Source organism: Drosophila miranda, chromosome 4, assembly GCF_003369915.1.
Source record: "Drosophila miranda strain MSH22 chromosome 4, D.miranda_PacBio2.1, whole genome shotgun sequence".
In the NCBI taxonomy this organism is placed as follows: domain Eukaryota; kingdom Metazoa; phylum Arthropoda; class Insecta; order Diptera; family Drosophilidae; genus Drosophila; species Drosophila miranda.
In genome coordinates this window covers 23,924,965-23,950,615 of record NC_046677.1, presented here as the reverse complement: position 1 = coordinate 23,950,615, position 25,651 = coordinate 23,924,965, and the positions used below count along the sequence as shown (strand labels likewise).

General features: G+C 44.5%; 3 protein-coding genes across 4 annotated transcripts in view; 2 read left to right on the top strand and 1 right to left on the bottom strand.

The window, feature by feature from the left end:
* LOC108163224 overlaps positions 1-25,651 on the top strand; it is a 136,905-nt gene that overhangs the window by 59,840 nt on the left and 51,414 nt on the right. For both annotated transcript variants that reach the window (XM_017298381.2, XM_033393043.1), the window contains 2 exons: positions 15,111-15,205; positions 21,517-23,003. In XM_017298381.2, the coding sequence (XP_017153870.1) occupies positions 22,239-23,003 (765 nt within the window). In that variant the 5' untranslated portion in view covers positions 15,111-15,205; positions 21,517-22,238. The remainder of the gene's footprint in view (positions 1-15,110; positions 15,206-21,516; positions 23,004-25,651) is intronic.
* LOC108163231 (chymotrypsin inhibitor SCI-III-like) lies at positions 3,085-3,440 on the bottom strand. Its single transcript, XM_033393047.1, has 2 exons — positions 3,329-3,440; positions 3,085-3,271 (listed from the first exon to the last, which is right to left on the bottom strand). The coding sequence occupies exons 1-2, from the start codon at positions 3,393-3,395 to the stop codon at positions 3,102-3,104; spliced, it is 237 nt and encodes a 78-aa protein (XP_033248938.1). The 5' UTR covers positions 3,396-3,440; the 3' UTR covers positions 3,085-3,101.
* LOC108163229 (caltractin) lies at positions 23,520-24,424 on the top strand. Its single transcript, XM_017298386.2, has one exon. The coding sequence runs from the start codon at positions 23,678-23,680 to the stop codon at positions 24,218-24,220; it is 543 nt and encodes a 180-aa protein (XP_017153875.1). The 5' UTR covers positions 23,520-23,677; the 3' UTR covers positions 24,221-24,424.

The window sequence follows — 25,651 nt, the reverse complement described above, 5'->3', positions numbered from 1 at the left end:
AACTAAGCAGCAAATAAATATCTTATTTCACAAGGAAATACAAAATAAATTGAAAGCCGAGCAGTGGAGGACCCAAAAGAGTAAGAACCTGGAAACTGGACCGAGAAAAAAAAAAAAAAGTAACAAAATCCCATAAACACGACATGTCACAAGTTTTTGTGTGTGAGAGGGAGGGGGAGGGGGATTGAGTTGGTTCCTAATTTAAAGAAAAATCAAACCGAGAAAATGCGGAGGCAGAAAAGAAGCTTTCGCAATGGGAAAAATCAGTCGAAGGAAAGGAAAATTGCAAGCAAATAGGAAGCTCAACCTCACAAAATATTAGACAGGGAAACAGAGAAACAGAGGACAGAGACTTCAAACATTTTGCACATATTGAACAAATATCCTGGAAGTGGGATTGCCACTGGATTTCCCCAATGACTTTGTCATTTTTCGTATCTCTGTATCTGTGCATCTGTTTTCTCGATGGGATTTTCTTTGGTTTTTGCCTCTTGTTTGTTGTTGTTGTCGCATTTGCATTTGAAATTCCATTTGAATGACTTTCCTCCTAGCTCTCGACTCGTCGTTAATGACAGAGGAATTACAAAAGCCTTGACCGGCCTGCCGGCTAATCAGATTGGACGGAAGCAGGCATCTTTTTCTGTCCTAATTAATCTGCTAATGCATATGCATGAGTCCGAGCCACAATTGCGGATTGTCGGCGGAGTAATTGAAAATCGGGTAATTGAAGGAAATCAACGGAAAAACCAGAAAGAATTCTGTTTTTTTTTTTGGGGTCAACAAAACAGAAGCCCCAAACGTATAGCAGAGTCGTAGCTGAGAGGGGGGAAGGGTTTTGAGGGGCCATCCCTGATTGAATCATGGACTCTGTTCTTTTTGCCTTTTCTTCGGTTTTCTTGGAAAAGAGGCAAAGTCCTCCCCTGATTGATTTGTAGATTCTTCAGCGATCTTTGACTCTTTGTTCGAAGAAAAATTCCCGAAAACATAAGCAAAAATTTTCTCAAACTCAGAGACTGGGCTGGGGACTGGGGTGTCTCGGTGTACGCCCCTTTTGACACAAGCCCGAGACCCATCGTGAAAATATGCAAAACAACATTTTGTGGGAAAGCAGAACTTTTGCTTGTCAACACACACACACACACACACACACACATTGCTCTCTCTCTCTCTCTCCCCCTCTTTCTGCCACAATCATTTACATAATTATAAGATAAATAAAAATTTTTCCAGCAATAACAGAGACGTGGTTTTCCTTCCTCCTTCCCCCGTCAGGCCGACATCTCTTGTTTCATTTTTTGATTCCTGGCTGCCAAGGACGACGACGACATCTAACAATTTATGCAAAATAAGGGGAAAAGCTAGGCGTAGAGTGGGCGTGGCGCTGGGCTGGCATACTGAAATCGAAAACAAAAGTTGAAGAGTCTGAATCGAGTCGAGAGTAGGAGCTGGGGCTGGAGCTGGGGCTGGAGTGTGTGACAATCGGATGGTGGTCACAACACAGCACTCATATAATCACTGAAGTGGTGCAAAACAGGAAACAACACTCGGAAATTTTGTAAAATTTATCACAAAATGGCTGCCGCTCAAAGAAGGAAGGCATGCGATGGGGAGGCCCAACTTATAGGTAGCCCTGAAGATCTTTTCTATAGGAGATAGATGAGGTAATATATCAAAGTAGGGAATCTGCAAAACAGGACAAGATCTTCCGCAAGTCGCAGTAACCTTTCTCGTTTGAAGGGTACCTTGTAACAAGTAGACATCTAGTGGCCTGATGACAGTTGGAGCTGCAGTCGCAGTCGCAGTCATTCCTCATTCCTCGCTCGGTTGATTTTTGTTTCATTTAATATTTCATGTGGCAGCTTAAGTGGCCATCGAGTCGAGATCCATCCAAAAGGGTTGGGGCCAGGGCCAGGGCCAGGGCCGACGGCATTAACTTTTTTGACACTTTGATTGGACTGCGGGCTGGCAGGATGCCGAGGCGGGACAGGAGCAGGACAGGAGCAGGACAGGATCAGGGAAAACAACTTCAGTTGTCCGCTTTTTTAATTGAAATCAGCAAAGTGCATGGAAAAGAGAAATTGATTTCCACTTCACGTTCCACCCTCCCACTTTCCCCCTCTCTCTCTCTTTGTGCATACATTTGCCGCAAAATGTTGTCAATCCTTGGTCAGGGCCGTGGCCAGGGGAAGGGGCAGGGGAGCGAGAGAATTGTTGCATAATTGAGTTTATTAAAATTTGAATGGAGAACGTTAAATGTCTTTCCCTTGTTTCATTTACCTTATGAAATTTTAATTTGCAGCCTATAAATATTTCATGCTCTCCAAAATTCTTACACAATTTCCATTTTTCGGCCAATCGAAAAGTGCCAGCGGCCCCTGCCCCCTGCCCTGGAAAAGGGTCCACTATAAAAGGCCAAAAAGTAACTTTTTGCTGCTCCACGACATTGAGGTCAGCTGTCATCCACATCCCCCTTACTTGGCGGGGAGGGTGAGAGCCAGCGAGTGTGTGAGGGGCTGAGAATTTGTCCACTTAATTGAGCTAATTGAGGGATTGTAAGAGATTTGTAAAAGCACAGCCGTCGGATGGAAATTGATGTCGGTTAAATGATGGAAAACCAGCCATGGGCATGGGGTAGCTTAGCACTCGGAGTCTCACTAGAGAATCTGACTAGATTCTAAACTCATAAATGAATCGTTTAGAGATTGCCCAGCAGGAGAGCTCGGGAGGATCGAGAGTCGAGGCAAGAGAGTCACAAATGTGACCAGAGGATCAGAGCTTTCGATTCTGTTCCTGCACTATTTGTGGGACTATAATTTATGATACGCATCAAAGATACATCTTGGCTTTGACCCAGGAAATTACCGTACTGGTTTGCCTCTGCACCACTACCGTAGATAACTCTTTAAATCCCAGTCTCTTAAGAAGAAGTAGACCTTTGCGGTGTAAGAACTCTGTTGCGCGGAATAATTTCATTAGCTCTGGAAAGGCAATTAGACCGTGTCCAGAACCGAGAAACCATGACCAAAAGAGCTTAACACCTGCAGCAGCCTGTACCATTTATCCATTGAATATCCACTTTTTCGTACAACTCAGAATATTTATTATTCTTTGCACTTTGCCTCGCAGGCCGCTTTATCCTTGAAACGATTTTTGTTCCCAGCACATCGGCCGTAAATGAACATTTTGCACTCATTCGTCTCGGGATAATAGGTAAATCCTTTCGTATAGCCACTGCAGTACCCGAAGTGTGCCGATTTTTGACCACAGATCCCTACAAAGGACAGCAAAAGCAGATAAATCAATATTACATTGCGTGTTACCCACTCACGATTCTTGAGCCCAACAGCAACCCCAGACAAGGCAAAGATAACGCCTAGGATGGAAATTAACTTCATACTCGTTGCGGATTAGTGGGCTTTGTGTTTCAGGTGATGTGGAGCGACTTGTCTGAAGTAGATCTATGAGGAATAACCATAATTACATTAGTTCTGAACCGAATCCGGAACCGAGAACAGCCTGTACCAGTTTTCCATTGAATATCCATTTATTCGCACAACTTTTGATGAACTAAGAACATAAACCAATGAATTATTCTTTGCATTTTGACTCGCACTCCGCTTTCCTCATGAAACGATTCTCGTTCCCCTCGCATCCGCCGTAATCGAACAATGAACACTCGTTCGTATCGTAATAATAGGTATAAGATTCTATTAAGGCACGGCAACGGCCGCTGTTGGCCGGCTCTTGACCACAGATTGCTAGAAAAGATACATCAGTAGTACATTGCGAGGCACGCTTTCTCTCGTTAAACTTACAATTTCTTAGGCCCAAAGCAGCCCCAGACAAGGCAAAGATAAGGCCTACCATGGAAATTAACTTCATTCACGTTGCGGATTAGTGGACTGTTTCCTTCGGGTTTCTAACAGAAAGTGTAGTAGGAATTGTGGTACACAGAATAGTTTCATTAGTTCTGGAAAGGGAATCAAAGCGGAACAAACCGATTCAAAGTCGAATTTGGAATAGAGAACCCATATTCTTCGAACCCCGATGGAACTTTCAGAACCTTCCACAGTGGCTGCGAGTGCTATTCCCCCTGATATCTGTTGGACACCTCCACAGGAGCTCAACGGCAGCGGCGACAGTCCCTCGGATGAGACCAACAGCCCCTGCTGGCCTGGGACCTTAACACCCTTGGTCTTCTACAGAATAAATACTCCCTCGGCGAAAGTACTGGACCACAAAAGTAGGGCTTACCTATACTTAAGGCTAGACGAAAGTCAGCTCAAATGCTGAGATTTCGTATTCATTAGCGAGCACCTGAGAAACCATTACCAAATCCAGCCCGAGGGCACATCAATTTCAGTTCTCTTTGGCCTCTAATTAAGCGGTAGGCAGAACTACTGTCCTACCGCCTCTCGTTTATAAGAAACTTATTCTGGAGCCTGGCCCAGCCGTTCCCTAGAGGCGGCACTCACTCGCCCGCTCGATTGGGCAAAGAGCGAAACAAACAACTGAAAGCTGATATGAAAATTATTTCGCTCTTGTGTCGACAATTAAATGCCACGCCCAATGTAACAGAAGCCTACGCCCTCGGCCCCGGTAGACAGACAAGGTTTTTCCGAAAATATAATTAAAAACGGCTACAGAGTGGAAGGGCGGCGGAGCGGGAAGGGCGGGCATTGGCAGGAAAGCGGCTGAAAAATCTGTGCATTTAATTGAAACTCGCAGGAGCAGGGCGGCCGCAATCAGCTTGGTCCTTCAGCCAGGTCCTTAGTCCCTTAGTCCTTGTTCTTTGGCTCATAAATAAAATATGCCCAAGTGAGCCGGCAAAGAGTTTGTGTCTTAATGCCCTGCCGGTCTGTCTCCCTGTGGGCTGGAGGTCTCCGTCTCCGTCTCCGTCTCTGGCGCTGGGCTGCTTGTCAATCATGCTTTTCATCAGCTGCTGTCGCGTATCTGCCAGCTCTGCTCTCCGCCAGTTCTTGTTGATTGCAGGACGAGGCCATTTAGCAGGCAATGGATAAGGGATTGCCAAAGGGATGGGTTGGCAACTCTGGAACGGGTGGGGGGTGGATACAACTGACATTTTAATGAAGTTCAGGGAGAACTCTGGAGTTGAACAAGTTGTTGCTGGGGCAACAAGCTGCTTTAAATCAATTCGCGAAAACAATTAAAAACTTGACTTTCGTTGCCAGAGCCGCTCCGCTGCCAGGCATTGCCGACATTGCGCACACGACATGTGGGCCAAGGCTCAAAGTTTGCATAGAAAGCGTGAGAGACAAAGACAGAAAGGAAGTTGCAAAAACAAAGAGTGCAGAGAAGAGCCTCTGAATAGACTGCCTAACAACAAATACACTTCAACAACAAAAGTTCCACTGCGTTTTGCATAATTAATGTTTTAATGTCAATCATACGCACTGTGCGCCGTGAAATATATGCAAACTGATTCGCGCGTTTTCCGCCCTACAAATGCAGGAATAAAGTTTTAGCTTGTAATTAAATTTGTAAAATTTTAATTTCCCCCAGCAGAAGATTGTCGAGCACAGTCGTGCATAAATGAGTTTTTCGACAAGTTTTCCGCGGCACAATGGAGAACTTTAAAAGCTTTAAGAGCCACCTGCCCGACCCGAAAAATCTCGCAATCAAAACTCTTTACTCTCTGCACACCTGCTGCCTCGAACAGAAAGGTGTCTCTCTGTCTGTGTGTCTGTTGTATTCCTCGAGAATTGATTACACACGACACGCCCCGCACTAATGTGCAAAAAGCAGCAGCTACGGGAGATGAAAAATTACAACAAATATCAAACAACAAACAAAACAGTGACAATAGCAAATAGTAATGGCATTGCCAGAGGCAACAATAATAGCAACATCAGCGATGGCAACTCTGGCAGCAGCAGCGGCAGCGGCATCAAACACTTGGGGAAAAGATCTCAGTCAGGGAGAAGAAATCCTCGGGAACAATGTGACAAACGATGTGTGAAAGAGTCTCAGACGCTGAAAGCGTCAAGTGATGAAGGGGGGTGCCACGAAAAAATCTAACCACACAATTGTCACAAGGGAGAGAGAGCCTTTCCCCCCACGCCCAGCGAAACAGCGTAGCGCATTACGTATACGCAACGTTGGATTTGGTCATTTTTCATGGCAAACAAATGGGGTGGCGGCGGGCAAAGAGACAGGACAGGAGACAGAGAGATGGAGTCGGAGAGGGGTGGGGGGGAACGATGACGATGACTACAAATCGTGACAAATTCCTGATGCGGGTTAAGTTACACATTTTTTTTTGGGTGCCTCTAAGCAGACGCCAAGCGTCTTCATCCCTCATTCTGGCTGTTGGCCAACAACTTTTTGGCATTTCAGCTTAAAAAACATTCCCAAAATATTTCTGATGTCTGGCGCATACGCATTTCAAAGGACATGTGGGGATTGCCTTGACTTAACTCCCTTATCCTTGGCCGTGTCCCTTATTCAATTCCGGCCGACCATTAGCATTCGCCAGGCCATAAAAAATCGAAACCTAAGATGCCGCGACACTCGAAACCCCGAATGGGGAGAATGAATTTTAAATATTTCACGGATGAATTTCGGAACATATTTCGCTGTCATCGCTGATGTTCTCTGATGGGTTTTGCAATCTTCTGTGTATGTTTTTTTGCATTTAAATTTCTTTTGGGCTATAAATTACACGGCAATGGCAGTGGCAGTGGCGGTGGCCTAGAACCTCACCTCGACCATTACGGGTTGAGTGTACGGTGCGAAAGCATATTCAATGACAACATTTTTAATGCAATTTATGGTCGTTAAGGCGACAAAATATAATAAAAATGAATAATATGCCAACTGCTGTGCTCTGCTCTGCTCTGCTGTGCGGTGCGGTTCTGTGTGGGTGATGCAACACGTGACAGGGTCCTGCCACAAGACCCATCCCATCCCGCATCCTACATCCTGCAAATTTATGGACGCTGTAAATAAATCGACGCGCCAAATGTGCGAAACAATGCATAAGTCAAAACGAACGCGAAATGAAAAGAGGACATGTCCAAAATAAATAGCAAAAATATTAAAATATTTATGAAATGTTGGAAAAACCAGAAGAAAATAGAGAAACACACACACACACGCAAGAGATTTCTACAGAGGAAGGACACTGGGATACCGTGTAAACAGCCATTGATGTATGTCTGCCAAAGAAAATGTATGGAAATTTCAGGAAAAAACTATGGAAATCATAGAGCCCTGGGGAGCATCAACGAGTGCGTGCTCTTGGCGACAAAGTCAATCAATAATGCATTCCATTCCATTCCACTCATAAGATGTAAACCAAACATTATGAATACAGGATGATGCCATACGAGTACGGCTTGATATATGGAATATCAGGCACCTGACAGACAGGTGAGGGCGTGTTGCTGAAGGGGCATAAAAGCTTTCAGCTCCGGCGATAAACAATTCAATTTATCAAACATGAAAGGCATGCAAAACTTTTACCAAATCGAACAGAAGATAGCCCCAACTGAAGCAATCATCATCTACGGAGTAGACGAGACTTTAGAGCTCTCAAAGTTGGGCTTTGGGATGGGGGAAAATGTAAAAGAAATTGTATAATATTTGGGACAGTTTTTAAATGATTTTCAAAGGTGTAAACCTAGAAATTAACAAAAAATACATAAAGAAAAGCCTCTTCGAAAAGTTTTAAAAAAATGTTTAGTGCATTTTAACGTGAATATTGGTTAAAATTTAAGTCGAAAAAGGGAGACACTTGTCGTTTTAATATGATGAACCCTTGATGAACCTTTCAAGTCGAAAACTTATCCCCTGATGGCAGAGGTCACCCACTGTCTCCAGCTTAATCCGCACACATCCTATCATCCCTTTTGCCCCTTGATTACATCCCGTCCACCGTCTGTACGCTTACACCTGAGCGTATATGAACATTTATATCAATATACACGAAAAAACATTATGACCAGAGAGGAAGGGGCTCATAAAAAATTCAAAACGGCTTAAGTAGCTTCAAAGTACCCCAAAAAAAGGACACAAGAGCTTCGGTAAAAGTGAAAAGTACACAAAAATTGGGGCAGAAGAAGAGGGAGGCATGGTTGTGGTTTCCACTGACCCGATCCTAACCCCAGAAGACCAGAATGGACCGCCCCCAACCCCCAACGTTGCCCCGACACGCATGTTTATGTGCTTTTTACAGCTGCTCCTTCGCTTATCTTTCACCCAAAAACTTTCTCCCTGCGTGCGTGTGCGTGTGCGTGAGCGTGTGTGTGTTTGCTGGCTGGAAAATGATTTTAAAAATAACTTTTGCGGTCATTTCCACTAAATGTTGCAAAGGGGTTGCCCTGTCCGACAGGGACAAGGGTTTAAAAATACTGAATAAAAGGTGGTGGAAAGAGGGTGGGGGGGGAAAAGCTGTTTGGTTTTCTGCCTGAGCAGGCATCGCTCGGCCTCACGCGCTTGACAATTTATTATTAGTAATTTTCCAGTGTGAAAATCCAGTCAAGCAGGCACACCGCCGAGGCATCTAATTTGTTTTGTCTGATTTGAGCAGCAACAACAACTCCAAGTGATGTACAAAATATATACATACGTGGCATAACGAAAGCGGCATACCACCCCCCCCCCCCCCACCCCGTAAAATGTGGCCAGGATCTCTAAGAAATTGGCAAAAAGTTTCACCTGGACTCCCGTTTCCCACCACCCACTTGCCATTTTCCCAGCTGCCAAAGAGATAAAAACGCACTTTACAGGAAAATCGCTGGCGGGGGAAACAGTGGAAAAACTGAAGGAAAACACATGCAAGGTTTTCTCTTTTTTTTCTGTGTGTGTTATTTTATTATTGCTGAACTTTAACATGGCTACAATATAAATTAAAATGGCAGGCACTCTCCACGCTCCATGCTCCACGCTCCACGCTCCCCACTCCACGTGTGGGAGGGACTTTTGGCGGCAATGAAGTTTATATGCCGCGCACTTTACGCGCAGATCCCGACTCCCTGTCTCCCTGTCTTCCTGTCTCCCCGTTGTCCCTGTCTGTGGGTTGCACTTTGCCTTCTGGCAGCTGCCATATGAAATTATGTATACTACATGCACACACACACACACACATATTTATAGCCACAGATACATACACACACAGATATATGTGGAGGAGAGAGCCTACCAGAGACAGTGGAGTGGCAGGATGTTGAAACAGATTCGACTCTTAATAATTTCCGCACTCGAGTTGATCGAAATCATAAAATTTTATGAGCCTGCCAAGAGTCGAGAGTAAGTGGAGCATGTATCTCTGTCTCTGTCTCTGTCGCTGTCGCTGTCTCTAGACTCTCGAGTCTCCTCTCTGTGTGCCATAATGGCTGCCACATTCAGACGGATACAAAGAGGCCGGAAAAAAGGCCAACAATGCGACAGATAGACAGACAGACGGGACAGACGAGGGGCAATCCGGCGGCTGTCAGGGACTTTGAGAACCTATTTTAAAGCCTGCGGCTAAATGAGCATTAAAGTTACTCTTTTTCCACTGCATAATGGGGGGGAAATACTATACTATATACGATATACGATGTATGATGGATGATAGGATGGGGCTCCGACTTTTGCTGCGAATGGATCGAAGGGAAGATCCTCCTTTCCCAATCAAAGTCTGTAATGTGCCCTTAAATTCTTCAATTTAATTTTCCCTTTCCCAAGATTACCCCCTCCTCCACCTGCTTTTTTACCTCCTCTCCTCCTCCAAGCTCAAGGCTTTCCCCGATTTGATTTTCGTTAACCATAAAAGTAGAACGCTCAACATTTCTGGGCGGGCTTTCATTTTTCATCAAACTCGCATTATAGTCGACTTTTTTCTGTTTTTTTCTTCGTTTTTTTTTTTTTTTGGCTACAATTTGCCATTACGCCGATTTATGCGCTGTGGGGCAGAAGGAGCAGCAGTGACAGCAGCTGGGAAATGCTGCTCCCTGCCTCATCCCCGTGCGCTAAATAATGCACTTGGGAAATTAATTTTCCAGCTCTGGCGGCAGCATTGGGAGCCCCGAACGTCTTCAGATGCATTAAGTCATAATTTTTGAGATACGGGATGGCACACAAGCGAGGGGATACCCACACACACACACACACACACACACACACACGGCTTGAAGAAAGTAATTCGGAATAAATTAATTTAATTGCTGTTCGACTCGCAGCTTCAATTAGCAGAAGTCTTTGAAGAAAATCTCATTCTGCTCCCCTGCCCGTGCCCGTCCCCTGCACCCGTGCCGGTGCTCCCCACTAATTATGTTGTTTGTGCATTGCTTTTGGATAGCAATGCGAGGCAGCCACCTACCAAGGCCGAAAGGCTACAAGCTTATGCCATTTTCCAGCATGTTTGCCCGGCCTGTTCTCGTTTGCTGTCGGGGCTCCCAGGGCTCCTGGCTCGCGGCATGTTAACCAGGCCCCCAAATGAAAGGCAGAAAGGCAGCCAAGAAGAACAGCCAACAGTAAAGGCAACAAAAAACGCCTACAGAGGCGGATAAGTAAACATAAAGCAGCAGCAGTGGCAGCAGAGACGAAAACACACAAAAAAAAAAAAAAATACACCACCAAATGGTGGGGAAATGGGAAAAAGCGGAGCAAAAAAACAAAAGAGAAAATGGAAAAGCCAAGGCAAAAGACGTTATGTTTATTATGCCAGGCATGTGAGTTAATTCTTTGAACTGTTGAGGTTGTTCTTGTTATTATAGCTCTCTCTCTCTGTTGTTCTCCCACGGATATTCCCGAATATCTTGCCCCCGGTGTTTCCCCACTCGTACGAGAGTACACTATGCTTCAGTTGATCATTATTTTTATTTCAGTCGCGTGCCTGTAACACAAAAATGTTTGATAAAGCTGTTGGCTCCCAGCACACACACACACACGTATAGATAAGGTGCCAGAATATCATAGAAGGAGCAGAAGAGCAGAAGGAAACTTGCGCCAAAAGTGTTGCATACTTAGAAGGGCCAAAATCTTGACTGGAAGTGGAAGGAGTGTGGGTGGAGTAGAGATTGTGGTGTGTAGAGTGTGCATGGGGAACTATTTTAGCTAGTTAGCAAAGTCGAAGTACATAAACTTCAAATTTAGTTTTTAGTCTTAGGAACAAAACTTGTAAGAATTTCGAGTGGATTAAACCGCAGGAATTTGAATGGTAAGCAAAAGAGCGTTGGGTAAAGCCCTTTATTATTATAGACAATTTCTAGGGATTTCTTGGGCTTAAACCCCAAAAATTATCAATATTTTTCTGGTTATTCCCCTTCCAAGTCGTCTGGCGATAACGCGTCTCTCACGTAAGTGATAGCATCCTGCATTATGCTTAGTTATGCCCAGAACCTAATTACAGCTACGGTCATAAGACATTACTTCTCATCCAGCCATCCCCAGGAGCAACCCTTGGGCTAACGACTGCATCATTAAGGTCCTCCTCTTCCTCCTGGAAAGAGCAGCCTCCTCCACTCAAGGAGTATCTCATTATCCAAAAACCAAGTCGAATTATCGACACCGAACGAGTAGAGGATTGGGAGCAGAGGATATTCAACTTAAGAGATACATTTAATTTTATTTATAACGCACGCATGGACAGACAGGCCAGACTGCCAAGGAAAACCACTCGACTGGATCCACCGACTGTTATAAAAACATAAATATTAATGCACTCACTGGCATCGGGATGGGAGAATGAGGATATCCTGAGCACTGCCTGGCGTACCAGAGAGCAAACTTATTGGCTTATTAAAGCCTAATGCTCCTCCTCCCTCGGCGGTGTGTGTGTGTGATAATGGAGCCAAACAACACCTCAGACAGGACATGGCCCATTTAGAGCCTCCTCCCCCTGCCTAATTGTCTCACCTTTCCCAGTCGAAGGCGGGTTCAACGCCGCATATTAATGCCAGAGTTTCCACAGAGCCCACCGCTATTCAATATCAATATCCACGTGGCAGCCTTATAAATATCCCCCCGAAGGAGGAAAAAAATAAAAATCCAAGAACGCAGAAGGAAGGCCAGTGGGCCAAAAGTTTTTGCCCTGACAAAGTTTTCGGGGCCGGCCTCATGAAATGGTCAAAACTGTTTAAGCCATGGCCAATATTGGGCATTAAGTAGGCTTTGATGAGCAATCCCCATGAATAAGAAAGCAGATGTCCCGCTCTTCCTTTTCGGCTCACTTTTATGATGTTCAAAGAATCAAGCCAATAAAGTTCCATGCCCCGTGCCCCGTGCCCCAAATAGAGGATGCGGCACGAGAACTTTTCAACTCAATTTTCCTCTTCAGCATTTTTCGTTATTATATATATTTTTCGGCATTTTTTAAATATTTATGCTACAACGATGTGCTTAAATTTATGAATTTGCCAAAGTATTTAGTCAATAGCTTAGCAAAAAAAAAAAAAAAAAAGGAGAGGAGAGGAAAAACAAAAAAGTTTCGGCTCCTGCTGCATATTTTATGCTGCCATCCTCGACCGTCCTTATCGATGTAAGTGGGTAATATTTATGAGGGCCAGGTTCCCGAATTTATGTCGAAAGTTTTTGCCGCTGCCAGGACCACGTTATGAAATCTTAATGGATGGAAAACTATTTTAGTTGCCCGCCGGAAAAACATCTCTTCACTTTGTCAAGCGTTCAATTAATGCCCTCAACATGGCATTAACGTTGGCCAATCCAATTCAATTCGTTTTTCCATTAGCGAATAATAATTTTTTTCCAGCAAAAGGTAATTTAATTTGTTTCACCAAATGTCAAAGAGACGACACAGAGAGAGGGAGAGACGGAGGGACGGAGGGCCAGAGAGCCGCCTGCAAATTGTGCATGTAAAACAAACAAATTCAATCCAGTCCAATCGCAAGGATACCGAAAGGAAAGGAAACCAAGGCTCAACTGCAAAAACAAAATTCAATTAAATTAATGACGCCTTTGATGCGATCCCCACTGCGGGGAGACCGACCTTTTGCAATTGAAATAATTTAGATGGAGCACTCTACATGGAGGTATATGGAGGATAGCGGAGGCACTGTCCTGCAGCGCGTGCAGCTGAAGAGAGAGCCTGTCCATTGTTTCAAGTCCCCAGAATCCAGACCCAGAACCCATTCGAAGCTGCTCGGCAATTTCCGCTCCAAATGCTCGCCTCGGCAGGGGAAATTATTAAAAGCGAAAACGGGCGCGCTATTATATATTTGACACTGATAAATTTACAGAACTAGAACGAGAACGAGAACGAGAGCCAGTGCCAGTGGCAGTGGCAGACCTTGGAGTACTCCTCCAGAATGTGGGCATGGAGGGGGCCAGAGTGGACGCCGGACGACGGACGCCGGACGCCTTCATGGCGGCTAACGGGGAAGTAATATAAATCGGACCCTGGGGATAAATAAGTTTGTGTTAGTTATGACAGCGTGTGTGTGTGTGTGTGTGAGCTCTGTGCTATGTGTGTGGTAAATGCATTTGTGCTGTGTTTGTGCGGCTTTTTATAATTGTTGTTGGCCAGAGGATTTCTTTATGGCCAACATAATTATGCAAATTAATATTATGCAAATATGCAACAGCAAAGCAGCAGCACAGCAGTACATCAGCACACAGCCAAAAGTTATACTCGTATCAACCAAAAATTTGTTTAAATTAAATTTCATACAAATTTATCCAGCTATCTAAGCAATTTGTTGTCGAATTTACGATTGAAGGAGCAGTCAAAGCTGGAATCAAATAAAATTAGTAAATTAATTAGTGCAATTGGCAAGGGAATATTTGAGAAATATTGAAAAATGTCCAGGTATGAATTAAAATGAGAAAATATCATTCAAAGCGAGATTGAAGTTATTGAATTTTGTGCAAATATTGAGGCTATTGAAATGAATGATAGCAAATATTTATAATTGCTAGTTCGACATGTCTAGAAATGTGCAAACATTTATTGTTTAAATTGTATAAAGTCAATGCGACGGTTTCAACGATGGAACTACTATTGAATATTGGTAGAACATGTTCATTAGTATGGATGGTTGAATTCATGGTTGAAAGGTGGAATTCTAATAAGCTTGTTCACTAGCTGTTGAGGTTTGATTTAAGCAAAAAGAGAGATGCCTGCATGCGGAACAGCAGTAGCAGCAGAGCAACAGCAGACAAAGAGAAGAGAAACAGCAGTAACAGCAGATTAACAGCAGATTAAAAACAGACAAACAGCAGAGCAAGAGCAGATCAACAGTAGAGAAAGAGCAGAGCAAGAGCAGAGCAGTAGCAGTAACAGCAGATCAACAGCAGAGCAACAACAGACAAACAGAAGAGAAAGAGAAGATCAGCAACGGAGTATCAGCAGAGTAACAGCAGAGTAAAAGAAGAGTAACAGCAGATTAACAGAAGAGAAACAGCATTAACAGCAATAACAGCAGATCAACTGCAGACAAAGAGAAGAGAAACAGCAGTAACAGCAGAGCGAGATAAATAGCAGATCAACAGCAGATAAGCTGCAGCGGCAGAATTAGAGCACAGCAGAGAAGAAGAGCGGAAAAAGAAGTCGGAAAAAGAGAATCGCAGCAGCCAGAGGTAAATTTCAGCAGCAGTAGCAGAAATCAGCCGAGATCAAGCCGTGAAGTTAGACTCACCAGCCCACAACGATTCAATAATAAACTATCATCTAAGTAATATTGTATGTATTACATGGATGTTGTTGGACCGAATTGTCCGAGCGCTAACGAAAGTGAGAAAACAAAAAAGAGAGAAAGAAGGAGAGCGCTTGAGCAGTTTGAGCTGCAGTTAAGCCGAGAACGAACGACAAATGAGCGCGATGGAACGGTAGGAACGAAGAAGGAGGATAGAGAGGCGAAAGAACGGCCGCTGCCGCGCGTTAGTGGTAAACAAATTTATTACAGTTCCCACTGCACCACTGGCTATTATTTAACGAATTTATTGACTAATATCGGGCTATTAAACCTAACAAAAGGAAACGATTGAATGGGGTTCGCTGGAAAATTGTAAACTTTAATATTATGAATTATTTATGTTACATTCTTCTACGGGTTAAAGATTTTAAAAACCACAATCTCTAAAACGCCATCCAAGAAAACAAAAAATAAAACAAATCATTAACGGATTACCACCTTTTTCCATTACAGATCTCACTGGCAGCTCGAATCCAACTCAAGCTGATTTCACAGTCACTTTCGGCCAGGACTCGGCGATAGAGCGACAGAGCGACAGGACGCAGAAGGTACGTAAATAAGTCAGAATGCACTCGAAATGCCTTTTGCCATAAATAAAAATAATACCTAACAAAGAGACCCAAAGATCGACCCTCCTCTCTAAGCCCTAGCCATAAAAGAAAATGACAAAAAAAATAAAAGAAAAAATTAAGTGCTAAACTTTTGCTGCTGACTGTCCGAGAGAGCGAGAGAGAGAGAGGGAGAGAAATTCGGAGAAAAGGGTCAGGGCAAAAACATGCAAAACTCGGACCTCGCGTACTGCCGGTGAAGCCAAAGCCACGCCCACAGCGAAAGCTATACATAGAATATATATAGGGAAATGGTGGGAAGTTTCCAGAGCGTATCCATGTTAAATTCTTCGAGCAAACGTCGCGCATTGTTTGACTTGAACTATTCTGTAAGTTATTTCTTTATTTTAAGTCACGCGCGGCATTGTGCAGAGTTTTTTTTTCCAGCATACCCTGTACTCAGATGGGTACACAGGGGTAGGTTGGATTTAGGGGAAATATAATAAGAGAAGGTATTTCGGAGTCCATACCTGCCATATCATATCCGTTTATATATCGGAGAATCGAACCTCCAATAAAAATTAAGAAGCATCTCAATATTTATTACCATAATAATGAAGATAAGATCATCCGATATCTACAGCTGTACCATTATCAATCGTGCTCAGATCTTACACTCACTTTTCCAAAGAAAAAGAGCATATATGGTGGGGTATCTGTGAACAGTACCCTCAGAGCACGTGTTACCCGTCATTTTTAAGTAGAAAACCCTCCGATCTGGTAGTTTTCAAGATGCATTAGCAAGAAACCCCCATTGGGCCACTAAGAAATGGGTATCCCATTGTCCAGACCCTCGACAAAATCTTTTTTTTGTATTTTCTCTTTTGTTTGTCCCAAGTACACACACACACTCCCCTGAAATACATGTCACACACATACACACACATATACAATTATATATGTACGCACAATTTTCAAGCGCGACTTTTTGCAAATTTTTAACCGAAAAGCAGGAAACCCTTTCTTTCTCCAGTCGTGGCATGGGGAAGGGAGGGGGGGGGGGGTCATGCTTAAGCTCGGGCTTTATGAGGCCACTAAAAAAGGGGGGAAGTGAAGCGAATGGAAGGGCAGGAAGCACTACAGCAATATATTAGAGTGTGTGTGTTAGTATCTGTGTGAGTATTGCCGGGTGTTAAGTCAGCTAAAAGCCTTTGGTCCAACCACTTGAATTTTTGGATGCAGCGTAACTTTTCAGAAGCGGATGCAAGCAGAATTACAGACGAGAAAGTGAGAGAGAGATATGGGGGATGTGCTGCAAGGAAGTTAGAAATGGGGGGGGGATTCAGAAAGCCAGATGACACTATGTGGGAATGTGGGTAGGGGTCTGTGCACTCGAAAAAGTTTTATGCGAGCGCCAAAAGTGCAGTCAACGCACTTTGGAGCCAAGTCGAAAAATATGAGTTGCGAATGGGATTGCTAAATGGCCAGAGGCTGAATCGGTGGAGGGGGGCGGGGGGGCAAGGGAATGTCGAGGCTGCGAAAGTTTTGCTTTTAATAAATGTGGCAGCTTAGCCAAATCCAACTGACTGGGAAATATATATATTCTCTAATAAGGCGAAATGTGGCGAAAATTTGTGGAAATTGATTAAATGTTTGCCCTGAATTTCGTCCTTGAAGGGGCAAAGGGGTGGGTATAAAAGGGCGTGAGCGTAAGGGGGTTACTTCATATTTTTCCTAGAATATTGCTGAGGTAGCACTTTGACAATCCTTAAACTCTTTAAGCACCTGTTGACTCTGAAATATTTTCTATTATTTGACTATTCCATGCCAAAATGTCTCATGTTTTAGATGTTTGTTTATTTAATTGTTTAACATATTTATTTGCTGGTTTCTTGTACAATTCAAAGCCAGTGACAGACAACTAAATAGCGAACATTATGGAATTAATTAATTTGGAATTGATAGTTTTATGTCCAGTGTTAATTTGAAAATTTAAGACCAAAATCCCAGCTGGTAAACGTAACCATCCGTGCCACCATAATATCATTTTTTATTCACTTTTTTCCTCTTTCTCTAGACTGTCACAATGTTTGTTTAACTTTACAACCTTTTAGATACAATATGCATATTATTTTTTTATTTGTTTAACACATTTTACTATCTCTCTCTCTCCTAAGTAGATTTTTTTCGTGCTGAAATGATTTATTGCGTAAATTTCATTAATTTGCTGCGCTGTCATAAAAACGACAGCAGCGCCCAAAGAGATGGAAAAAAAAGTGAAATAAAATAAATTTGATTTGCCCATGTATGCATGCGTATGTCTGGCTGTGTCTGTGTGCGTACGTGTGTATGTCTGCGTGTTAAACAAATTTTTATGGGCCACCTATGGGCGGGTATACATACACTCCAAAATGGTATTTATGGCCCCGCCCGCCAGAGAACTCATTATACGATCTCGTCCTCATACGACGCATCGTTTGGCAATTGGAATTTTAAAATATATTTATACATATACGTTTTACGCTCGCATGTCGCGTCCCTTTCGAGGGGCGGGGCGGGAGGCTCTTTACAATGTCAAGAACACATGTTCGGGGCTTTTGGTTAACGCTACGTGTCAAAAATTAAAAATTACACATCCAAACCAAATCCCAGTCCCTGTCCCATCCTGATCTCTTCATTGGAGTACTTGCTCCTGCGGCTGTCCCTGTCTCCGTCTCTGTCTCTGTTTCTGGCTCCTCGTGCATATAAATCCATCCCGTAATAGATCGTGTCTAATTTATGAGTTACGCGAGTATTACAACAACTTATTACGAGGCACTCACACACGCATAGAGAGACACACACATGAGCAAATACGTGGGCGCTGCAGACATTTTGGTTTTTATACACTTTCAGAGAAGGTATAAGGATTTAGAGCAGATGTTTGGAAATAAATCTGTGTCCACGAACTCTTATTCGTATATCTCCTAAGAATATGTCCTCCAGGTGAATTTCTTAGGATACAAGAAGGATATATCACATACAATATCATATGAAAGCACTTATCGGTCGAATAGTAAGTTATATCTTCGTTCTGAAAAGAACAGGTCAAAATTTCTAACAACAAACATCAGATATTGCACATTGGGATGTGCTTATATCATTTAGAGGATATATAGAATTCATAAGAACCCATTCATACCCTCTTTTCCTGAAAATTAAACCACTTAAAGTCTTTTTCTTAGAGCTATCTATCATAGGACTGTCAATATCCTTTAGGGTATTTATGACTTCGGTCTCCAAGAAAACCATTCATTTCCTGTTTATTTTTTTCTTGTCTTCTAATTTACGCCTTGCGTGCTCTTTCGACCCAAAACTCTTGGCCCGGGTCGAGTATTTTCCATTAAGTCTGCAGCTGCTTTACTCATAATTCATGCCACCCACACACACGCACACACACACACACGCACACACACACACACAAATACGCAGAGAGACAGTCACAGATTGGGGCATGTTAATTTGTAGGCCACTGCAGGCGGAAGTCCTTTTTGAGGTCTTTAAACGCAAATGAAAGGAAAGCTAAAGCTTTTACTGCCTGCCAGCCACGCCATGTATCACTTGTGGATGTCTCTCAGGCTCTCAGCCACCCTCTCCATACCCTTCTTTGTCCCCCTTTCCCCATGCCTTTTGGCTCCTTTGTGCGTGTTGCTCTAAATTAGATTTTCATTTGTGCATGTCGTTGTCCTTCCGAGGGCTCTAGGCTAGTTATCGGAGCACAGGGTGGCTCTTTACGACCTGGACGTAAAACCCTTTTTGGGACCCGAATAACGTCCAATACCAAAATCAATGTCAAAATTAATTACGAGGCTCCACTCATAAAACTCAACAACAAAACCAAAGTAGTTTACGTGTCATATGTGGAAATGATTCCCAAAATTCAACTTCCAACAAAACGAAATCCTCCCTAATTCACATTCAACACTTTTTTTGGTAATCTCTGAGATATTTTCGAAACAATGCAACAACGGAGTACTCCCGAACAGTTTTCTGAACTGCCAAAGAATGCAAAACAATTAACTCATTACAGGCGCTCATTAGGCGGCACAAGTTGATTAAAGCCTTCAAAAACTTTTGGCTAAAAGAATGTTTGAGACAAAAACGACCCCCACTCGTCCCTTGTGCAGACTTGTGACAAGTGAAGTGCCACTCGAAATATGCCCAAGATAAAAATGTTTGCTGGTGTGTGTTCGCGGTCGACAGGCGACACAACACACACACACACACACACAAAAGTTGGCGGGCGGAAAACTTCTTAAAAATACTTAAGAAGCGATAAATATCCTCAGATACATAACGCACACCCACCCACACACCCACACACACACACACGATGGCAACGGTCTTGACTCTTGAAACTTTGCCTTTCGGTTGCCTATTTGTTACTCCTCATTGGTGGCTGCTGCCGCTCCATATATATACATATTGTATATCCCCACTGATCGGTGAAACTTCCACTTGTTGTTGGCTTTTCTCATTATCTTTTAACGTTATTATTACATGGCAGGCACTCCGTCGAGAGAGAGAGAGAGAGGGAGCTTAGCCCACGACCCCCATGCCGTGCTCCTTCTCCATTCTTTGGTTTCATTTTCATGGACAAATTCCTTCTTCCGGTGGATGGCTGGCTGGCTGGATGGCTGGCAGTTTGCTTGATTATTATATTTGTTCTCTGGCGTTTTGTTTTCGTTTCGCGCCGGCTTTTGCTTATTAAAAAGTTGCCATCGATTATGCGAAAAGTTTTTGACATCGAAATATTAGAAAACAAAATGCCGAACAAATAAACGGTTGCCTAGCATAAGGCGGCGTTTCGACATTCCACACAAAATCACATGGCATGGCGACTGAAACTTCGATTGAATGAGATATCAAAAGAACAATAACTTTGCCAGCACGTGCCGGGGGGGAAGCAAAATCAATGGAGCACAAACCCCAGACAGATGAAGGTTTGTCGGATAATTAGAAAACCTTTTTGGGATTGCTGAGAGCAATCTGCAGCTTGGAAATGGATTAAATCAAATTACTCAAATTCCAAAAAACACATCATAAAAACGTGGGTCATTGTTGAGCTACTGAGCATCGTTTGGTGGTTGGGGATGGGATGGAGGATGGCTTATAATGCAATACAGAGTCGAAGGGATAGCGAAAAGTTCGGGTAAGGTTTGCGACTAGAGCGCGGCGAGTCTGTTGGATGAGTAGCTCGATTCAGGATGGTTTAGGGATTGAAGAACTATTCGCAAGAGAAGACCAAGAAGGGAGTGCTAATTGCAGACAAAATTCAAGGGCAGACGGGCTGAATTGCCCGTGCCTAAATGCAAGCGAGAGCGCGACAGATCGAGAGTGAGAGATGAAGAAGGCGAAAGAAGGAAAGACGCGAGAGAGCGACTGCATAGACTCATGATGAAACTATACAAGGTGGTCCGCTAACTCTCTTTCGGGTCTTATTTTACGCTCAGTGCTACGGAGAGCGCTCTGAAGGCATGTTTGAAGCGAGGGAGCTAAGAACGAAGTTTGCTATTGTACTGAGAAAAGAGAACGCGTGGCGGGAGCGGCCCACCTTGTATAATTTCATTATGCTTAAGCTACTGACGTGCGAGAGTACACAGTGTGGTACAGAGGGCACTGGCTATCAATACCTGAATACCCTAACCGATCCCATCACCTAATACCCTCATCGATACCCCGATATCAACCCTGACCGATCTTCGATACTAATTTTTAACCGATAGGTCTTAGCGATACTTTAGTTCAATAAATCTGATTCTCGATAATCTAGTGCGATAAGTCGATTCATTCGGCATTCAGACGTGAAACAAATAACAAAGAACGAAGAATGAAACCAAGAACTGCGCCACTGATTAATGGCTAATTGGACTATTGGGATTATTGTGCCCCTAACCCCTGCCTTTTCCTTCCGTATCTATAATGTATCTTTCTGTAGTTCTGTATCTAGTTCAAGGTACTTTCATCAGTATTTAAATTGTTTCTTGTGATAAATCAAAAACTGATATTCAGGTCAGTGTTTGATTGATTGATTGATGTACTTACATGCTTTCCCATTAGAAGATACACTTTATTTCTTGTCTTTGGCTTGCTTTGGGAATTTGCGCCTTGGTAAATAAGTAAATATCTCACACCCTAATTTATTAGAAGCTCCCCCTCTGGGGAGCAAACAATGAAATCAATTTAGAATAGACTTTTCAACACACACACATATCGCCTAAGCCTAATCTCCCACTCTCTCTCTCTCTCTCTCTCTGTGTGTCTCTTTGCAGTTATTATAGAACAAACAACCAGAAGGAGGAGGAGGAGGAGCAGCAGCAGCACCAGCAGGATCGACTAAGCCAAGTCTATTAACAGGGCAAACAAGCCTCCCTCTGGAAGTGGGAGGGGGGAAAAAAACACCACCCTCGAATGGGAATGTGAGACGTGAAAGCTGGCAATGAGGCGACATCGATGCCAGGAGCAGGAGCAGCAGCAGCAGCAGCAGCTGAAGAGGAGGCTGCCAGGAACCGAATTGAAACAGTTAGCCGGCAAATCGGATTGCGAATCTGCTGTATTGACATAAGGAAATCGTTAGCCGGCTTAGGCCCTGCCCCACCCCCATGCCGGGACCCACAAAGTGGAGCCGAAATTTAAAATTAAAAATATTGCAGAAAAGCGAATGGCAGAAGGAGGAGTCGGTGGAAATCAAAGACGGCACACAAAGTGATATGCTAATGCGTTGGATTTAGAGAGAGACAGAGACAGAGACGGAGAGAGCGACAGCGACAGCGACGGGTCGAGTGTTGGGGCATGAATATTTCATGAGGCCAAAGCCGAGCGAGAGACGACACAAAACGAGACGAGAGACAAGCCAAGAGCCAGCCCCAAGTGATGACAATAAGCTGTGACATGGCGGCAAGTCGCTAGAGACAAGCTCAGAGCCAGCGCCAGAGCAGAGTGAGAATCGGAGAAAGAGTAAGAGACGACAACACTTTCCTTTCCGCTGCAAGACATGACAGAACTAAGACGAGCTAATGGCCTGGACGCCTCCGTTCCGCGGCTCCACAAGCAGCTCTCGGTGCGGGGAGGGGGCCAGCATCCCCATCCCCATCCCCACCCCCATCCCCTGCTGCACTCGCTGGCGGATCACGGCTGCAACCTGAGCAGTGGCGGCAACAGTGCGGCAAGCACCACGAGCAGCAGCACGGCCACGGCCACCACAGCCCTGGGAGGCGGAGGTGCCAGCAGTGGCGGAGGTGGCGGAGGTGTAGGAGGCCTGGGAAGCACTCAGCGCAGTGTGGAGTTCGATGAGCATGATATCTTCTATGTGTCGCCATCGAAGCGAAAAGGGGCTGACGGAGGAGTCCCTGCCAATGGCTCTCTGGTGGCGCCACCCGGCAGCGGCAGCAACAGCAACAGCAACAGCAATCACAATGTGGTTACCTTCTCCAATTTTGTGAGCGAACAGCGGGTGACGCCTGCCTCCTCCCATCGCGGATCGCTGAAGCGCAGCAAGGGACGCAGCAATCAGTCGCTGTGCAGCTGCGACGCCGGCGACGAGGCACAGCTCCAGCTGCAGCCGGATGCCGCCGCAAGGCCGCTCTTCGAGTACAGTCTGGAGCGGCGCCGGAAGACCCACACATACTCGTGCGAGCAGAACGCACAGATACTCATGAGACTGGAGCGCGAGCGTAATCGTAAATTATCGCTGACTTTACCCGGATCCGCCATCGAAATGGGAATGGGCACGGCAACCGGAGCATTGGTGGACCTGCAGGTGAGTGTTCTCCTCCCCTGCCACCCCCATCCCCACTTTATGTAATTGTAATCATCAGCATCCACGTGGCACGTGGCGCGTGCCTGCAACAGGCAGGCAAATGGGATAAGCAAACAGTTCGCGGCACGTAGAACGAACACTCACGCACAGAGGTGCCCGCGACTGACACCTGCCACCGCTTGCCGCATGCCACTTGCCACCTTGACAGCTAGCTTTTTGCGGGTAACAGTTCTCCGGGTTCGGGTTCGGGTCCGGGTCTTTGGGGGATCTACAACTACGTAAAGGCCGGAGCGATGGAGGGTTCAAGTTTCTCTAAAATTTTGGTTGCTGTTTTGAGAAGGTATATGGGGTTACCCAGATAGTGCTCCTAGGAAAGTTTTCCAGATTTCCCAAACGAAAAACGATCCTAATAGAGTAGCTCGATTTTCGAGGTTTTTGATCATTCGATAACTTTTTTCAATCGAGTAGGTTTTTGTGCTGGAACCGTCCGATAGTTGAGGAAAACTTTCGTATTTTCCCAGTCGAGTTCTGATCGTGCTTACGTTCACAACAAAAACTCGGAGAAAACTTTGTTTCGCTAAAAAGATTTTTCCGAAACTGATTTTCCAAAATAACATTAGCAACGACAAATAATAGAATTTTCAGAAAAGATTTGGAATTAGAATTTGATTGAAATGGATAGCGTTGTGTCGACCGCGACACTGATGCTGTCGACGGCATCGTTGTCCAAGCCCAAGAAAGTGAAGAAGGTCCGTCAGCCGACCTTCGATCTATCGCAGAAACAGAAGAAGGACATGAAGAAGGCCTTCGATCTGTTCGATACCGAATGCACCGGCTTTATCGAGGTCAAGGAGCTGCGTGTGGCCATCCGTGCCTTGGGCTTTGAGCCCAAGAAGGAGGAGATCAAGAGCATGATGGATGAGATCGACAAGGACAAGACGGGACTGATTGCGTTCAATGGTTTCCTGTATCTAATGCATCGCAAGATGGCCGAGAGGGACAGCATGGAGGATATTCTGAAGGCCTTCGCCTTCTTCGATTACAATCGCACCAATCGCTGCTCATTTGAAAATCTGAAGCGTGTGGCCAAGGAGCTCGACGAGGACCTCAACGATGAGGAGCTGCAGGAGATGATCGATGAGGCCAACACCAGTGGCGATGGCGAGGTGACCCGCGAGGAGTTCCTCGCCTTCACCAAGAAAACCCATCTGATCTAGTTCCTCTTTATGGAATTCTATATTGCTTTGCGATTGGGGAAACGACGTTAATGGATACACAATTGATTTACACATAATTTCGGGTCGCACACTTCAGACATCATCGACAGTCGACACTCTGATGACACCATATACTGTGTTGCTCTTGAGGAAGTTTGGATATGCTTCGATTAAATAAAGCAAAGCAATATATATGCACATGTAGCCGTACGGAGTGTTGCCTTTCTTGAGCCCCATTCCAATCAGACAGCAACATTTATCACAATTAACACGGTGCACCCCGTGCAATTACAAAAATGACAACCCCACACGCCCACCCACTCCTCTCCGATCTGGGTGTGTGCCACATTTCGTTGTGGGTTCCTCTTTTTTCCTGGTCCCTTTTTCTGGGAGGTCTCCGTCATGCATAACAAATCTCTTTGACACATTTGATGTATGCCTTTCCATGGGGAAAGGGCCTCCTGCTTGCCGCCTGCCGCCTGCTGCCTGGCCCACTTTCAGTCGAGTTTGTTGCAGCAAATTGTGGCTGCAATTTGGTGGCATGCGTGGGTGCTCTGTGCAGCATCAGGAAAGGAGTGCTGCGGCTCATCCTCTCTGTTTCTGCAGTTGTCTCTCTAGTAGCAGCGTTTTTGAGTTTTTATTTACGCTATGCGTTACATTTAGCTCCATTTAGTTGTTAGACTGCCTCCCAAAGACACTCGCCAGTCGGGCTTTAAATTTATCAACTTCTTTGCTGGATTGATGGCTGTATGGACTGGCCATAGATGGATGGGTGGATTCACTGAGAGAGAGAGTCATGCCAATTTCCATATAAACTTCTTCAAAAAAGCCCAGTATTCCATCTATATTCTGCACAAATTACTAGCCAACACATCAATCTAATAAGTTCTGCCGATAAAACACCACTCATAAAGTCTGGACAGAACCCTGGACAGTGCCATATAAATCTTCACACTCGCAGTTTTTATGGAGCAACTTTTACAGCTGCAATAATTAGAAACTTTGCTTCGTTTTGTCCGCCATCAGATGGTTTTTAAAGCTCTGCCCTTGCCCTTCGGAAATGCCCGAAATGGCCATTGATAAAGTCGTAAAGTTAAGAGCCTGATGGATAATTACAAATTGGCAGGAATCCCCGAGCAGGGGGATACAAAACTAAAACAAACTTGAGTATTTATAAAAGTTTTTGCTTATTGCTTTTGCCAAATCGATTAAATGCGATTGTGTGTGTGTACGTCTGGATGTCTGGAGGGGCAAGGACCAGCCAGGGACACGGAGAACTTTGGGGCTAAAATATAACCAACACTCAATTTTACGAACATTTAACTAAATACCCGGGACTCTGCGAGTCGAGATGTTCGTAAAAAAGTTTCTCGCAAACTACAAAACTGCCATAACTCAACATTACACACACACACACACACAAAGGGTGCC

What these genes read in the sequence shown, in the direction of transcription:
- LOC108163231 (XM_033393047.1), bottom strand. Translation starts at nt 3,395, where the DNA reads ATGAAGTTAATTTCCATCCTAGGCGTTATCTTTGCCTTGTCTGGGGTT. An exon ending in TGCTGTTGGGCTCAAGAATC is followed by an intron (nt 3,272 to 3,328) that starts GTGAGTGGGTAA and finishes TGTCCTTTGTAG; the next exon opens with GGATCTGTGGTCAAAAATCG.
- LOC108163229 (XM_017298386.2), top strand. Translation starts at nt 23,678, where the DNA reads ATGGATAGCGTTGTGTCGACCGCGACACTGATGCTGTCGACGGCATCG.